At 33.2% G+C, this 18747-nt stretch overlaps 1 protein-coding gene across 6 annotated transcripts; it reads right to left on the bottom strand.

Annotated features, from left to right (window-relative positions):
• Positions 1-213: 213 nt before the first annotated feature.
• LOC122573807 (homeobox protein PKNOX2-like) lies at positions 214-18165 on the bottom strand. Of its 6 annotated transcripts, none has more exons than XM_043740684.1 (9): positions 17851-18165; positions 14929-15332; positions 10424-10532; positions 9398-9707; positions 8258-8458; positions 6950-7241; positions 6190-6321; positions 5810-6012; positions 214-5582 (listed from the first exon to the last, which is right to left on the bottom strand). In XM_043740684.1, exons 4-9 carry the CDS (start codon positions 9704-9706, stop codon positions 5259-5261), a joined length of 1461 nt encoding a protein of 486 aa, XP_043596619.1. In that variant the 5' UTR covers position 9707; positions 10424-10532; positions 14929-15332; positions 17851-18165; the 3' UTR covers positions 214-5258. The 6 variants fall into 6 exon arrangements, with proteins under 6 accessions (XP_043596619.1, XP_043596615.1, XP_043596620.1 ...); XM_043740680.1 differs by lacking the exon at positions 14929-15332 and having other exon boundaries at positions 214-4740; positions 5224-5582; XM_043740685.1 differs by lacking the exon at positions 14929-15332 and having other exon boundaries at positions 214-1048; positions 5224-5582.
• Between the last annotated feature and the right edge of the window lie 582 nt (positions 18166-18747).

Below are 18747 nucleotides of genomic sequence, written 5' to 3'. Positions count from 1 at the left end.
ACTATCAATAATAAAATACTTTGTATAATAAATCTAAAAATTTAAACTTTGGTTAAATTTTTCTAATATTATATTATTAAGACACATTCTTTTTTATAGAAACGTTTATTTTTACATCGGTCAGTTAATTTTTCATATCATTTGATATATAATTATTTATTGGAAAACTGATTATCAATATCTTAAGGTTACGATAAAAATCAGAAACACGTATTGCAAGCGTGATGGCGTTTATTATTAATAAACAACTTATTTAACAGGACCTTGATGTACACGAGAGAGAAGTATTCATGTTGTTTACTTATGCTTTCTTTTTAGTATGTACGTAATACGTTTAATTTACGACTTAAAATTTTAAGTTAGGAATGGACCTACGAAAGTCCTATAGTTTAATATTATCATATACATGCAGTATTGTACAAACATTTGTTAATGTACATTTAAATATCTTTAAAAAGGTACAGAATATTTGTTCTAGAGATTTCGTGAATATTTATAAAATACATGAACTAAAACATATTTCTTACAAATATTTGTATAGTTCATTATTATTTAAGGAGTAACAAAATATAACGAAATTAAAAAAAATAGAGAATACGAAATTACAACAAGGATAATATTAGGAAATCGGGTAGCCTAAAATTTGAGTTGTCCTATTTTTTTTCGTATCACATTTATAGTAGAACAATATAAATCAATGCACGTATACAACATAAAAAGTTTAAAAGAAGTACTTTATCCTAGGGTGTTCCCTGACGATATCAGATATTAACGGAATAACAGTACAAAATATTGTAAAACAAGATGAGAAATGTAACATGTGTAATATACATTATCTTTAGTATGTTAGTTATAAAAGTCTATGGAAGATAAACAAATAATTCAACGAACTCAGGCAGTCAAAACATGAAACTTAATCTTGTACCAAAAAAACTCTTATTATCATCACACTTTTCGGTCCATTCCTATCTTCTCAAATATTTTAGAGCTTGCACTTCAATCACTAATGCAACATTAGAGATTTACTTGGAAGTCCGTCCTCATGCACCTGGAAGGATGAAAATATTCATACGTTTTGAATTTTTATATCCCTATTTATATTTTAATGTAAACAATTATAGTACGTGTATGTTTGTATAGTATAATTATAATAAATGTATATCTACTATCAACTATTCTATTTACAAAATATATGAAATATCCAATTCAGACAACTCGTTGGTTTTTAAATATGTCCAAGTTACTTTTAAAACAAGCACTCTCAATAGGAACCACTGATCACAAGCAAGAACTTATAAAGGGCAAAAAGAACAATCCAAGCAAGCCTACGGACCAAGTACTAAGTTCTCTCAATGCAAGCTCTAACATATACATTCAATCCTTTCTGGTAAATGTTTCTACTTGTGTATTTAGTCTCTGATTTTTGTATCTTGTGTATATGTATGATGTATTTGTATGTGTGTGTGTCTTTGAAGTATTCCATAATTTTCAGTATACAAGTATGAAGTAGGAGGCTGGGCACCGCCCACCGAGTTATCACAGTCGTCTGGTGCCGCAGCACATACGTATACGTGGTTCAGCCTTACAACCTACCTCTTAATCTACCATTACTTTATAATTATACTTAGTCGAGAGTGTACAGTATAGTCCCGTACCAGGTGATTTGACGCGATACGAGCTGACGATTCTTAGTTCTATTTTCTTAGGGAGAGTGCGCATTTATTGCTGGTACTTATAAACACAGACGAACTAACCGGTACGAGCGATCGTAGACCATTTTTATTAATCGCTGATCCAGTTAGAGATAAAAGCAAAGTAGAAAAATGCTATTAAATAATATATAGTTCGTCATATAATCGAATCAGCGTTTTTTTCGTTGATTTTCTTTTTTTTCTTCGCAACCATTGTCCACAATCGTTCGCCCCATTTATTCTGGTTTCACTTACATCACTACACCGTATATGGAGCTATACTGTAATAAAAGCTGTCTTCAACTGATGATATCGTTTTACTAAGCCTCGATTAACTTGCTTCTTTCCCTTAGAACATGTTTAACAGTTTCGAGCAGCCGGATAAGACACTGGCCAACTATTGGAATAGAAATCAGTTTGTCTCGAACAATGTTCGGAAAAAGCTCGTAAGCCACTAATGGAAGCACTTTGTGCCTGTTTCGGCTATGTACATCGATTATATACCGGAAGAAAAGTATAATACCAATGAATAGCAAAGTAAATATCAATAGACCTAATCAATAATTTTTAACTTTTCGCTCCTCTGAGTACATTGAGAATCGACCGCATAGTTTACATTAATAACTATTATTTGCTCTTTTCTTATCTTTGCACATCTATAACTTAACTTTATCGTTTCATCTTGTCCTTTTAGGAAGAGATCAATGATCAAAAAATGACCAAAAATCGACTACTTATGCGGGCTATCCTCTATGCGTTTTAATCAGTGGACTAGCGTTCGTTTGTTACTCATATATTTGTTTACAGATTATAATATTATTATTACCTCGCACAGAAATTAAGAGAGTGCTGTATATGTAGGAATCACTGACATCAACATAGCTTATTAAGAGATTTTATGAAATTCATTTCAAACGAATCATTATTTCATTCTCATTCTCCTATTATCCGGTGGAACTCGATAACGCTCTCCAATATCACCTTAACATATTTTACAGATTGATAAGGGATGATTAAATACAGAAAAATAGTCTTCATCGAAGGCATTAAAAGAGTAGAGAAAATCGTAAAAGAAATATGAAAATTATTGCTAATATTAAGTTGCGTTCTTAGATGCGATTACACTTCTACATTTGAATGATCGTTTAAAAAATGCTTGTTCTTTTAGAATAGCGTTTCGAAGGCAGTCGAAGATCTCAACAGTGTTGAAAATGCGATGGACGGAACGCTTGGAAATAATTGGAGGACAATCGAAGACAAGTATGCAGGAAGAGCATCGTATGTGTATGTACATGATTAATCGTCATCGAACTTAAAACAACGTCGATTAAGTGATGTTTTCCGTTCAATTTTCTCTGATTCTTTCAATTAAAACATTTTACATGTCGCTAACTATTCAGCACGCGCAATTTGGAGGACACTTTCAGTAAAACGCAACCGATCATATGCAGACAGCGAATGTATGAACACTTATAACCCTAAGATGGCATGTGCTTGTCGTCGAGCCTTAGACTTTTTTTCTCTGTCGTATTTTTTCAGTTACAAGAAAATGTATTGTTAATCATATTTTTCTTCAATTTTTCCTGTTTTCTCTTGCTTTCTGTTTGAAGAGAAATCACATTAAACGTTCTTCTCCTTTATTTCTAATAGTTCTTGTATATTGTATATGTACAGCATTACCACATTTGTTCAAACTGCGGTACACGTGTTTTTTTCTTTTTTTTTTTTCTTCTTTTAAAGACGACACTTAGAGTTTAAAAATATAATCATCATATATTTAAAGTAGTATTATATTATCATTGTTGTTGTTATCATTATTAGTCGTAATGGTATTATTATTAATAATAATATTATTGTTATTATTATTAATTATTAATTATTATTATTATTATTATTATCTTGGAGGGATAGCACTTCGCTATGTCACGACACTGCAGAGCTGAACAAAGACTAAACGCGGAAGTTACCACGCTCTTTAATGGCACGAAGAGTACAAGACCGAGATTGTTACCATTTTACTGACCGATCATCACAATCATCTTCTTTTTTAATTCATTGTAATCCAGTTCTTCATTTTTTACGCATGGCTTTTCCCGGGATTTAGGTTTATCTTTTTAGCATTTCGATGGTTGCCGACCGATCACAAAAACATATCTCGCCTATGTTAAATGTAGTAGCACAATATCGTCATAGCTTATTTTAATTAGGAAGGGTTGAGAACGATCGTTCATTTGTGTCGTTATTTAAGATATCTATATTATACATAGTCTCGTTTGGACGATTTTCGATAACACTATAGAAAGTACTATGTCTCCCCTTTACAGAAATATCCCTAAATTCTCTCAAAACTATTCAGGAATCGAGTTAATTGTGTGAGGCTGGTCGAACCAATAAATATTCAAACGTTTATCTTTGCTTTTTTCCCCTTTACTTTAAATGTCGTTAGTATTTCATTTTTAATTCCACCCAGAGTTCATAGGATAAATGTATCTGTAAGTTTAATAGTATTTCAGAACAGTTTGAAAATAAAGTGATATAAAGATCGCTAACTTTCTACAGAAATTATGATCTTTAAGCACGTATTGATCTTATTCTTTTTTCTTGTCTTGTTGTTAAATATTGAAAGACGTTTTATATCGCTGCGAAACCTGGGAAAAACGCATCTTGAAGGAAATAAAGTTTCGATATAAAAATATATAAACAGTAACGTTGACTTTTGTGTTGTTGCCACCTTAGATTTAACTTGCTTCTAATCGTTTTGTTAAACGAGTAAACTCTTCGTTCGTAGTTTATATCATAGAAAAAATGTACATGTTACACGCAAATATACTCGTCTCCATAAAGATCTTTCACAGTGTGAATATTGTTTACGGACATTTCCGTCTTCTTTCGAAAAATAATTTGCTTCTACAAATCAGTTGATTTGAACTACTCCCTAACTATTCAACTAAACAACTCGATTGATAAACATCGTGGAAAACACGGTCTATTGTTCAGTATGTGATACAAACGATGACTTTTTTATACCATCTTCATTTGTCGCCTTGAACTATTACACATAAATTAATAATCATTAAAATTGAATCATTAAGAAGAAACAACCGTAAAAAATAACGAATTATTCAGAAGAAGAAAAGTTGCTTCAATGTAACTTGCTTATCAACGAATTAAGGAAACTGATTAAAAAATATAACAATCCTAAAATTCTTTCTTATCATGATCGAATTATTCCTACAGACAATGTATAAAAAAAAAAAAATAAAAATAAAGGGAAAGAACATGTTACGAATTATACAGGATTTCTTGTTCAATCTTTCTCGGACCGTAGTTAACGAATAACGATGTTTAAAAACGCTAAGATACTCCATGGATAGTAAAAGAGATTGAAACTGTCGGATCCGATAAGAGAGCGTGATAACCTCGACCAATAATACCCTTGATTTTCGCGAGAATAATTACGTATTTGACAGTTAAAGCGAAATCTATTCTCGAATACCTTAATACTGTAATGAGCAACTGGATTTGAAGGTACCGTAAAGAGGTTGATGTTTTAATGATCGACAGAGGTCAGTGAAGATCATCTTCGTCGCTATCGTTACCATCTTTCGATCTATCGGCACCTCCCTCACCGTCGCTGGAACCGGAGTCACTTCCAGAATCTTCAGATTGCCAGCCACCGCCTTGTTGTGGCTGCACCTGTTGGTGTTGCACCACGTGTTTCGATACCTTGTGACGTTTCCCGGCTCGCTGTATCGAATCCGCTCCGGCACCGTCGAGCATTGGCTGAAGGATTCTTCGACGAGCATTGATGAACCAATTATTGACTTGTAGCAACGTTAAGTTCGTTTGACCCGCTATTTGACGCTTCTCATCCTCCGTGGGGTATGGATGCTAAGAAATAATTGATAACAATAATTATAATTTATTTACTTTATTCTATACTCGTGTCTCGTTACAGTGCCAATAGAATTTACAAAAATTACAACTATGCAATATATTCGTAAAAATTTTCCGTGGTAAATACTTTCGTGATCCTATGTAACAAAGTTGTAAACTGAAGTATAGAATAATGATCACTGGATTGAATTTTATATTATACTATAGGAGATTATACTCACAACTAAATGTTCGAAGAGCCAAGTTCGCATAATGCTTGTAGCTTGTTTAGGTAAGACGCCCCGTTTTTGTCTTCCTTTCTTAACGCTGCTATGATTACCTCCATGACCACCACTACTGTGATTGGAAGTAGCAGTGCCAGTGCCACATCCTTCATCTTCGTCTTCACTTGGTGCAGGTGAAGGAGAACCAGCCACGGTAATATCTGGGCATAATAAACACGATATATTTGTTGTGACAGATTAACTGCAGCTCCATGCAGAATTGATAATATTTATTTATTTTAATTTAGTTAGTTTATATTCACATGTTTAATTAGTAATTAATATTCAAGTGAAAAAAAACATTAGTCATTGGTAAGAAAGAACCAAGTTCGTCTAACCAAAATACTTTTCGTCATTCGCATCCCCGACATCGACGTATTCATTTTCACGCTCTTGCAAGGCAAGGAGGCCCCAATAACCAACCTCTTCTAAATATATTCTGTCGCCAATATTCACACAGTCCATATCATCTATAAACGTAAGTTGACAATGCTTACGTTTAAATTAATATTTTAATCTTTATCAAAGCTCAATTTTTATGGCGTGATAATCACAAAAATATTCAAGTTACAAGCTAAGACACAATTAATTGTTGAATATCCTATACTGTAATCATCAATGTGCTCTGTGAAATTCAATGTAAACAAAAATTGCAAATAAAAGACTCAAATGCATGTAACTTTACACTTTATTTTGTTTTCACCTGATTAATCAACAATCAAATATAATTGAAGGGGCTGCTGCAATAAGGAAGCGGCTTCATTTTCTAGTAATTTGTGTAAACCAACAAAATTTTATTATAGATCTCCTTAATATGTATGATAGAGCAATCATTTCAACATTTCAAAGAAACGATATATTATTTCACGTGTACCAGACCTAATAGAATTTTGAATATAAATCCTATACCTTTCCTTTCTCTTCCAATTAATACAATTTAAGTATTGTAACTATCTCCTCATTGTTGCAAACTCTTCAATTTTAAACACTGAAGAAAGGAGAAAAAAAATTATGAAACGAAAAGTAGAAGCCATTTAGCTAGAATCATCGTTACCCGTTTACTATATAAAATGAATTAATATAAACAAATAAGTTTACCTTGACCAAGATAGATATCGTTGACTGGTGCACAGGAATGAGCCCCAATTTGTGAAAGTGGTGTGCTCCCGTGTACCGTGGAAGGTGACAGTGGATCGTCATGGTCCTGGCTGGAGGATCTGATCGAACGCTGAGCAGTGGAAGATGATCGCACCGACGGCGGCCTGTCGTTACCGGTTTCCTCTTGCGCAGCCAACTGACTCGCACCACCGTTCTCCGACAGGGTGTCGCCTCTGCTCACTCTGAATCCGTTAGCTCCCGACTCAACATCATTGCCTGTAGAAGACAGCACCTGGGAAATATATGTCGCAACTAGCCGTCAGAGAGCAGGGGTGGGGTTCTATAATATTTTGAGCGACGCGCAAGTATCGCTCGTCTTTTCCTTTCTTTTTTTTTCTTTCTTTTCTTTAAATAACGTATGCTTTGAATTAAGTAATCGACTGGTTGATCCGAGTGTTAAATCTATTGTTAGAATAATTTTGACTATTTGACTAATCTAAATAGTATATTGTTTAATCTGTTATGAGAAGGATCCTAAACTGAATATTCAGCGAGATCGTTCAGATCAACTGTTAGAGTTTGAAGAATTTACAAGACGCTGTTAATTTTGAGATGTTAATTACCAGATGAAATATGATTAAAGAGAGATAGTAAAGAATTAGAAAGCATTTGATCCACGTTTGATCTCCTACATACGCATTGAACAATTTACTCATTTTTGTTTACGATTTACTAATTATTGAATGTATTATGTACAATAACAATACTAAATCAACCGGCACGTATCTCATATATAATAGAGTAAATATTTTCGTCCAATTACTGTCTATTTACCAACGAAACTTTATTTAACTCCCTTAGAAAAATGCTCCTCGATCAATAGCTTATTTAGCTATCACTAACCGCTACATTTAGGTCAGAGTACTCACGAGAGTTAGTCAATCGACCGACATTTCGAGATATCCCACAAAGAGGCATTTTTCCCCTCTTACTTCGCATTTCGACGTACAAACTCCCCAGCGAAGTTATTTTAAAAGTACACTGACTTCTATACGAGATATGTAGCGATGTTAATAAAGAGAAGGCGCAGTAGTTCTCTAGTTTTAAATTTCTGTTCTTTTAGGTTCGAAGAGTTAAGACATAGAGAGTAGGAAGAAAGAAGAGACAGAGACACACGTAGCAACGTTGGAGCGTTTTTCAAGATTATAGTCGCGATTCTTGCGCATCACTAAAAAAAAAGGATAACTACTTAGGTAAAGGGGGAAACAGGCCAGGCCGCCTTATTAAACGGTCAAAATAATATCTAACCTGCAAAGGACTGCTTCCGTTGCTGCCACTCGATGGACCCATATCGTGTCCATGGTGACTGTAATCGCTGCGTAGCAGATTCTCGCTCTGCATCTTGCCCTTCAGGCACGTGATGTACCTGTTGCAAAAGTCCTTGCACAGCTCCTGCACTTTTTCCAGCTCGAGTAGGTGAATCCGCAGCACCTGTATCGCTTTGATCATCTGCGTTGGCAGAGGCACAAAAACAACGTCCACGATTAAACGATTTTCTTTTCATTATCGAGTTGCGCCGCGTCGCTTATTATTTGTTTCTTTGTTTTCTCCTGTCTCTCCTTTTTTATTTTTTCTTTGTTTCCTTTTCTTTCTTTTTTTTTTTTTGAAATAAACATAAAGTCCAGTAATAAATTCATTCAGGTTTTCTTAAGAAAAGGGGGGGGAGAAAGAAACATGAATTTTGAACTAGTTTCATAAAAAATCTGTTTAGTTAAGAAGCAATCTATTTATCTTATTTCTGTATAAATATATACTTTTCATAATAAAATTCAGATATACGTGTATTTACAGTCTTTAAATAATTTGTCTAATATTCATAGAAATATTATACACCGTGTTGAACTTATTATTCAATCCAATGCGTGTCTTGTTTTGTATGTGAAGAAATTATGAACATTTTTGGACTGTGTACTTTTTATAGAAATAGATAAGAATGTCATATTTTTTAAAATGCATAAATTGCAACGAAGTTTCTATGCTCTAACGAGTTACGGATTTGTGTAAATTTATATTTTCATAAACCTGCTTCATCTATTAAATATTATAACGAGTATTCTACCTTGAATATTTTCCATAAATACACGTATCATTTATTATAGTGCGAAGATGGCTACATTAATTTGCATTAGTTTAATATTAGGATCAACTTAATTTTTTCTTAAATCCTGTCGTACATTCCACCATCAACTGCAAAATTCATTAACTGAATATTTAATTTTAATAAATATCGTTAATGGTCTACAGCAGGATGTGTATATAGATTAAGAAGTCAAATATTCTAAAATTATAAATTCTTTAACTCAAGCTATTACGAGTGTGAATTAGTCTTGAGGGATTCCAGAAGATGTTATACTTCTAATGTCATACCTGGACTATAAAGAAACTTACCAAACCGTCAATTTCGGGGTCATTGATTAGGAAAGGCTTTCGGTCTCTTTCTTGGTGTTGGACGAAGGCCTGTATGTCCATGTTGAAGCTTTCGGACGTCGAGTTGTCCGAACTCTGTGTAGCTTGTTCGCATCTTTCAAAAAGTAACGCGAGCAATGGGAAGAGGGGATGTTTATAGACTGCCCTCTTGTCTGCCTCGAACTGAGCCTGATCTTGATGAGTCGTGTAATCGGCAACCCCACTTGCAGGGTCCTGATCGTAGCCAGGAGTCACCATCGCTAGCGCCACGGCGGTGCTACCCTCTTGCATTCTACGTTCATATCATTAAATTATTATTTGTTTTCTTCTCTTATTTTTAAAGGTCTAATCAATAAAAATGTATAACTAAACGGCGGATGTTTATGAATTTATGACAGATACGTAGGTACGGAGATATGTGTATCGTGAGAATGAAACATAATCCAAAAACATAAAATATTCAATCTACTTTTGGTTACAATTTTTAGAGAATGAAATGAGTTTCTATAGGTTCCATTCTTCTTTAGTTACGTCCACAAAAATTGCAATTTGTATAAACATCTGCAGTTTATTTATAATATTGCATTAATACTGTTGGCCATAAATATTCAAACATCTTTTTCTTCCAGTTTTATTTTTATTTTATAATTATTTCATCATTTCATTACGTTATATGATGTGTCTTCTAATGTATTATAAAATAATAAATAAAATAAAATATTTCTTACAGTTTTTCGATCGAATGCAAGGAGCAGGTGTCCTAATATAATACTTATTGCTAGCAGTGGATACGATTAGAATTAAATAAATTTTAATAGATACTCATATCTTAACAACATATATCTCAACAAGAGACGACATCAATTTTGCAAGAAACGACAGCTGCATGTTTCCACCAGTAATTGCAAAGCCAACAAATATAAAATTTATTATTTTAATGCTTGTTTACTTTTGGTAGTTCCACTGTTGGCCATCAATTAAATTTTTATTCTTTAGAATTTTTGTTACCTATCATTCCTGTCTGGCAGCTTCCATCGTTGCCCAGGTCCTCCGGGGCCTCTGATATGTAAATATTCCTCGATCTATCCTCAGTCTTCCAATAATTTACACGATTATCCTACAACAAAAGAAATATCCAATCTATTAATATTCGTGATAATTCTAATACACATGGATTAATAATCGGTAACTTGACAATGCAATGAGTGTCACCACTGGCTAATGTATTGATTATAATTGTATATTTGTAACTTGGAGGTAAAATATACATGTAATAAATGACACTTACATATTGATTAATGTAAGTATCGTGAATTTGTGACTTGACAGTTAGATACAAATATAACGAATGGTATTTACGTGTCGATTAATGTGAGTATTGCGTACTTGTGATCTGAAAGTAAAATAAATCGTATATAATGATTAATGCGAGTATTGTGTATTTGTAAATTGAGAATAAAATAAGTGAGAATGGAATGGGTAACGCTTGAAAAATAATAGGATAAAAAATATCGTATACTTTAAGCAAGATATCCCGGCGTATTTCGAGTAGAGATGAACCAGGGGTAGAGATGAGACGAGAGGAAAAAGAAGGGGTCGGGGAAGGAGAGAATCGTCGTGGCACGAAGAACCAAACGATGCGCGGCACTGCATTTAAATGTCATCGTTAGACGGTCTCAACACCATCAGCACTGTTGCTGGCACCAGTTCTGCTTCCCATTCCGAACGTTCCTTTTGAATTTTCCCCAATCCCCATACACGTTCCCTCGGTATGAATAAATAAAGTACTGCGACACACGACTGGCTGACAAGACGACGACACCCGAAAAATCGTGGTTACGACTGATAGCTATAGTTGTCTGTGAAAAATACCTTCATTAGCTAAGTAGTAATGTCATTAAACCAATAATTTTTTTGCATCGACTCACGCTAATTACATTGTTTTCACCTTTTAAACTATAGTGCTTTTTATTTTTGCGTATGACCACTTAAGAATATTTAATATTTGTGCAGCTCAACAAATAACGAAATTGTTATTATCTATTTTACAATCATTTTTATTTCTACTTGTGACTTTCGAAATATGGCTTTGTAATAACGCGTGAAAACAGAGAAAAATAGAAAAGACGCTGACCTTAAGATTGTTTTCGAAATCTCTATCTAGAAGAAAATTCATTTCTTTTCTCATGAAAAAATATAATATTGTATAAGTTGCATCTTCCATGTATCCTTCAGTCCTAGATACATAATACATAATCCATTTTATAAAAATTCGCAAAGTATAGTACAACTTTTAAATCTAAAGGTAACAAAGATTAGAGTATGTGTATAAAGGATGAATACACAATGGAATCTTATTCTTCTTCGAATAATGGGAATAGCCGTTCTCCTGACATTTTATCAAAACTTCGTCGTGACGGAATAGTCGTAGAGAATGAGTAAGCGAGAGAAAGTATCGGTATATGAGAAGAAGAGTTAGATACATTAAAGGGAATGCCGCGAGGTGGTAGCTGAACTAGGGAAGCGGTAAAAAAAGGAGGTGGACAGAGGTAACCATTACTTGCAAGTGGTGCTTCCAACACACTCGCGTCTTTCCGTTAAACCCGATATTTATTGTGCCAGTCGCCTCTCTCGCCGCTTTCATTTAAAAATATTATCGCTGACGGTGAACGGTCAGTGTGCTTCATTTCTACGACTGCAGCCACACATCGAAACGGCCTTAACGTGTTTCAACTTCTTCTTTTTTCTTTCCCTTCTTTTAGAATTTCTTACGTTCTTTTTGCTATCTCATTCGTTTAGGTCAAACGTCAAATTATCTCTCCGTGGAAATCTGCGTCCGCTGTTTCGTAATATTCTTTTCTTTATAGAGGTAATTTATGTGTATAAGTTTGTTTTCTATACAATAAAAAGATTTGTACGTCTCTTCGTGAGGAATGGACCAAACCATGCATTTTTCATGAATATAGTAGCGTCACTCTGTGTCACCTTTGTCGAGAAAAGTGACAATATGATATTCATTTTCAAAATCATTTTATGGTAGGTAACAGATAGTTTACCTGGTCTTGCTCTTTATACTAGAAGGTAACTTCTCTAAAAAAAAAATATTGAAATATAATGAAATATATAATTCAATAATTTAGTGTCTTATCGACGATTTTTGTTTCTTTATAATTTTCAAGAATAATGAAAAAAATGTTCTCCCATGTGTTCATCTTTTCAAACTTCATCTACATTCTTCTCTAGGAACCATTATTTTAATTTCAACCTCGGCTACTACAGCAATAAACTATCGGTAAGGAAGTTCTCCCATTCCGTTTTATGGTGCGTTCACAATGACATCGACATTTTCTACAAATTAACTGTATTTTTCATTAAAAGTAAATAAAATTTCAAAAGAAACTGCGTTACTTAACTTTCATTTTATTAATTATTTTCTCGATGTTCCTCCATTATTAATTCGTTCTTCCTTTCAACGTGATACTGTTTCATTGAAGAACCCACCATTATCATTGTTTACTTTTATCATATTTCGCAGTTACATTGCGAACGTGAGAAGGGGTGACGTCTATCTTCTTTATTTTATTTTATTCTAAACGACGCATTGCGCATCTCACTTTCAAATTCTTTGGTATTCGATATTATTCGGCAGCAGCTGTTACAGAGAAGCGAGACAGACAAAGCGTAATGCTCTAATGAGCAGAGAGAGACAGGAAATGAAAAGTATACTTCAAATAATAATCTATAATATCCATCGAAATCTCGTAATCCAGATGCTCTCGATTTTTAGTATTCAAGCAGTCATGTTGATATTTATGGAATTATTTTACGATATCAAAAATATTTTATAGTTATTTCCACTTAGGTTAATTATTGATATTCGATTATATTCGTTTTTATTCCGTTTATGAATTAACTTAATCGATTTTAATATTTCCAATTTTTCCTATTTTATATATATGAGAGAAATTATTTGTTAAAAATAATATTTTGAAGATCAGCTGTTTTAAGCGTAACAACTCTTTCTTGTAAAAGTTTCAAAAATCGAGCAATTTCATATACAAAGCAGTATCGTATCTATTATTGCAAATTACTGAAATGATACCTAGAACGAAAAACAATAAAACATAAAAATGTAGTTTTCTACTTAAAACTAAGATAACATCTAGCTAACAAGTATTAATATGAAATACGTTATAATAAAATATACATGAATCATGTTGTGTAATAAAATATACATGATACATGTACAAAAAAAGCAGACGAATGATCGAAAAAGAAATAGAAAAACAAAAAACAAAAAAGTGCAAAAATTTGGTTTGGTCAAAATATCAGTAAAAAAAATGGATTAAGAATTTAAAACATAGTGGCAACCACGTGTTATGAACAGTGCCAAAAATGAGACGGTTATTAATTCAAAAGAAATGGACTGGCGGAAACTATGTAATGGCGTACATGCACTTTGATCACGCGATTTGCTGCACAACTTGTCCAACGTGTTGATTTTTTGTAACGACCTAATAATTACTGTGACACTGGAGTTTCAAGGAACGTGCAATTAGAAGTAATCAAAGTGTAAGAGGCAATAACTTAACCTGGAGAAGAGCCGTGAAACTGACGTGTTAATTTGTTGAAAGAATTGATTAAATTGTTCTTATTAACACTGCACAATAAAGTCAGCAATCATTTTTTAAATTTATTACATTTTTTCTTTGTTTAATATTTTTGTAAACAAAAAAAAAACATGCTTTATAAATGTACCAATCTATGATTTAAATAACTGAACGCAATTAGTTAAGATTGCAAAATAACGTAAAAGAAATTTAGTAGAAAACATGTTGAAGTATTTTAAAGCAACAGCTCATTCTTATAAGACAAAGTAATGACAGAGAAGCAATGAAACGTGTCTTTACGAGCGTAAATAAGAGGAGAAACGAATCTTTAACCCTTTAAGTGCCAGAGATATAGCAGTCGGTTAGGACACAGTGATCATTTTCGAACGTAAGAGAGTACTTAAATTCCGCTAAGTACATATCTGCGGTCAAATATTTGTACGAATTTATTCTATGGTTTCCCACTTTCAACATCTCAATCTGCTACTTTATTATTATACATCTATCAACATCGTTAAACCGTACATTAAAATTCCGAAACATTATCATTCAGAAAATAACAATATATTAAAGACTTCCCGTAAAAAGGTATTTTAAGTTGAATTCCTCAAACAAAATCGTGTTTGTTATTAAATTCAACACTGAATATTATATTTTGTCTAAAACTTATTCACAAATACATTAATATATAATTTCTTTTTCAACATTGTCTTTTTATTATATTATTATAGTATATTCTTATTTTTCTACAATATATTACATTATAACATGGAGACATCAGAAAGCGGGAGTAAATTCTCGTTAAAAGAAACACGTTTAAACGCGCACACATACCGGTCTGGCACCGAAAGGGTTAATTATGACAAAGATGGTATCCCGTGGGCAAGCGGACTTGTTTACTACCTGTCAGTCATCGGCGTATTAAAACCGGCGTCGTGACGGGCAACAACACCGCGGTAGAAAGAGACGTGAGTTAAAGAACGGCTTTGGAATCAGCGGTGGGCGTTAATACGAAGCCAGAAGTCGTTTTTCTTTCTCCCTTTCATCGCGAGCCTAACACGAGATAGTCGAACTGTCAGTCAAACGTTCGATAACCAATGGTCGACGATCCCTACTACAGCACGCCGGGGAAGAATCATTTTCATGCGAAGAGGGCGTAGCAAAAACTACAAGAGGCCACCGCTGCCGACGGCGCCGATGCTTCACTGCTGCGCAGCGCTCTACCTATAGGGTGCTCGATAAAATTTCTGCGGGAAATTCGAGTTCCTTCCGTTACTTCTTTCGCCCCGTGTATTCTATAATTCATCCTGTAATTTATATAAAAATGTTACTCAACTAAAATTCCTTACTATTCTTAGAATATTTATGCGCAACCTAACCTCTTTAGAGTCGAACTTCTCGAGCAAAAAAGATTGGATATAAATAGTCTAGCCTGGAAAAAGTCACTAAATTGCATAATTACTCCTAATTCTAGTTACTTTATCTTCTTATTACGAAGTTATCGTATTATTATAACGTTAGACTTCGTTGTTAAAAAATTGTATTGATTTTGTAATGTAAAAATTGAATCAATATTCGAATTTAGATAGAGAAGACTAAAGGTTGTACGAGCAGCTTGTAATAATTTTCTTACTAAATCTCGTTAATTTACTAACTGAAAAACGATTCATTTTATTGAATACAATACAACTCGTAAGAATAAAGAAATTAATGCAAAGAATACCAAAATTTCGAGTCGAGAGAAGATATGCAGTACATAAAATATAAAAGAAATTAATTTTTTCAAATGATGGAGATGTTTCTTTTATTTGAAAGAAATACAATTGATTTCTTAAAAAGTGAAATTAGTAAAATTAGTAACTAAAATTCATGTGAGATATCGGAAATCTATATAATTTGATTATTTAAAAAAAAAATGAACAAGCTGGAAATGATATACATAGGTGAATAATAATATTTCATAACTACTTCTGATATTTAATAAATTCTTTGATACTTGCTTTAAATTGTTGCAAATGTTAGTTTACGTAAGGAAATTGCCTGCATAATAGCTTTCAGGTATTTCCTTCTTTTTATTCACAACTACACATTTCGAGATCAAAATTCGAGATAAATAAGGGCTTACGTGTGTTCGTGGAAAAAATTTGAATTCGTCGATATTATTTTCAGATTTCATAATAATTCCTGTAAGATAATAATAAACGTTTGACTTTATTCCCATAATTTTCCCGATTGCTACGGAGAAGAAATTATTCCGTTGGGCAATTTTTATTTTTTTCACATTAAATCATAATTACATTTTTTTTGGTTATAAAAAAAAATCACTAGACACTTTTTTATGGGAATACATTATTATATAATTTATCAAATTGTAGATCGTTTCCTCCAGGTTAATTCTTTTATAAAAATTTTATCAATTTATTTCGCTTTGTAAGTACAGGTTTAAATAAAAAGATTCATCGTATCAATCGACTGTACAATAATTTGATTCATCGAATATATATAGCACACACTATAATGATACCTCATTGCAGCATCTTTGTCACTCTTTTTTTTCACAACAAATTCTCTGAACGATTTCAACCGGTTCTCTTGATACGATGTAAACAGCGATTTTCTCGTTTCATCGAGAATACACGCTTGCGTTCTGAAGCTCCCCGTTTATCTTTTGACGTAATTCGTTTAGGTCGCATTATTCTGTTCTAGATAGAAACTAAGCTAAATATGTAGCTCGACTATGCAAGAGATCGTGATTATCGATACCAAGGTGAATACAGTGACTATTCCTATTAATCGGAATCCACTTCTCAGTTTATTTGACTATTTTAATTTTCTCTGCCATAGTTTCATCATGAAAAAATCATGCGATATCTTTAATTGATATATTTGAATAATAATTACATTGATTTCCTCAAGTAGATTTTTAATTTAATTCAGTAATTAATAGTTGATCCGATTTTTATAAATATCTATACGATGTATAATAACATGTATTATATGTGAGGTATTATATATATTTATATAAAACGAGCCAATAAGTTATTGAATTAAAAATCTATTTAAGAAAATTGCTGTAATTATTATTCAAATATATCAATTAAACAATATCGTAAGATAAATTTGTTATAATACTCATAACAAAATATCCTTCAATTAAACTTCCCGCCAGTTATCTTGCACTTGGTGATATTGACAATACTAATAAACGATCTTACGATAATTGACTAAATTTTTTTAAGGCGCGAGAGCGTAATGTATTACATAAACAGAAAAATATTCAATATTATAAGTTATCGTAAGAGTCATTGTTACTCTGTAACTATAGAAATTAGTTTTCTATGAAATTAATTGATTATAAGTTATTGAGATTCCTGTTTAGATAATGCAATACAATTTCATCGTGTAAATATATGTACTAAATATTGTATTGTTAATAGGAAACAGAAAGAAAGAAGAAATGTTTGTAACGTGTAAAGGGCTAGATAATGAACATCAATTGAGAGGCAGTTGATATGGAGGATCGGTCGCATGGTAGGCACGATGTCATTGGAAAAAGTTGGTGTTTGGAAGAGCCTTAACAATATCGATCGTATCAATCCGCAATTCTGTCAAGGCAGACCGCGAGGAATGGGCGTTCACTGGGGGCATTGCGCACAAAACAAGTTTTTCGCGTGTATCGGCGCACCAGGAACGAATAAACGAGACCTAACCTCACAAATTCACAGGTGCACGGCCCAGCGGGAATTTACGCTGCATCGAACGATGTATCGAAACAGCTGTTTGGATGACACTAATCGAAAGACCATTTATCCTATGGTTACTTACCGTATCGCAAAAGCCAGCATCCGAGAAGTCCCATGAGAACAAAACCACACCGTCCACACCAGTTTTATTTTTCGATGATATTTCGGGTCGACGGCGTGTCTGACTAGTTCGAAACTGACTTCGTCTTAGTCCACGTGATACCTCGAGGCTCAATGATAATCATGTAACGACACCGGTCTAACGTACACACGCGCGACAGCACGAACCCCTCTGTTTACCACTATTCACGCTGTACGATAAATTAAAGTAATCGGACATTTTTCAACATGCTCCTCTACAATCCCTGTCTACTCCTTCCACTGACACGTCTTTTGTGACGTCATCGATTCAATACTTTTCGCGAAGGTTTCTCTTCTTCATTAATACCGCGGATACACACCAGATGGCAACACGAACGCGATTATCGGTTCATTCAAGTGTCGCTCAAATTGGAGCGCGATTTTTAAATTTCATGAAAAAAAATTGTATATATTTCAAACGAAATATTGCTTGTTTCATTGGTTGTAGCTTTGGTTATTACAAAAAATCGTCAACTTATAAGCTATTTTTAAAAGGCTTGTTTCTTTGAGTGTAACAGATTCAAATGTTATAATACAATTATGGCGTAAATATACATATTTATATATGAAGACCACAGGGAAAAAATCGTCTGCGTGGATTGACGAAATAATAGTATCAAATATTTGCAAGTTATTCCACACCGACGAAATGAATTATAAATTCGATTATTTTCAAGGAAGGAATCAAGACATCAATATACGCGAATGGTGGCTTTCAATAAAAACAAACTGTAAAAGCGAATTAAAAGGATTTACCCGGTTGGAACGATGAGTAACGGCGATCAACGGTATCTTATCACCGGTTTTGTTATCAGAGGTACTCGGCTCGATACAGAAA

Source organism: Bombus pyrosoma, linkage group LG12, assembly GCF_014825855.1.
Source record: "Bombus pyrosoma isolate SC7728 linkage group LG12, ASM1482585v1, whole genome shotgun sequence".
Classification (NCBI taxonomy): domain Eukaryota; kingdom Metazoa; phylum Arthropoda; class Insecta; order Hymenoptera; family Apidae; genus Bombus; species Bombus pyrosoma.
Note: the sequence above shows the minus strand (reverse complement) of the source record. Positions and strands in the feature narration are given on the sequence as shown.

Excerpts from the sequence above, each read along its gene's own strand:
- LOC122573807 (XM_043740684.1), bottom strand. The coding sequence starts at position 9,706 with ATGCAAGAGGGTAGCACCGCCGTGGCGCTAGCGATGGTGACTCCTGGC. Across the intron at positions 8,459-9,397 it reads ACCCCGAAATTGACGGTTTG|ATGATCAAAGCGATACAGGT; the intron begins GTAAGTTTCTTT and ends CTGCCAACGCAG. Across the intron at positions 6,013-6,189 it reads GAATGACGAAAAGTATTTTG|ATATTACCGTGGCTGGTTCT; the intron begins GTTAGACGAACT and ends TATTATGCCCAG.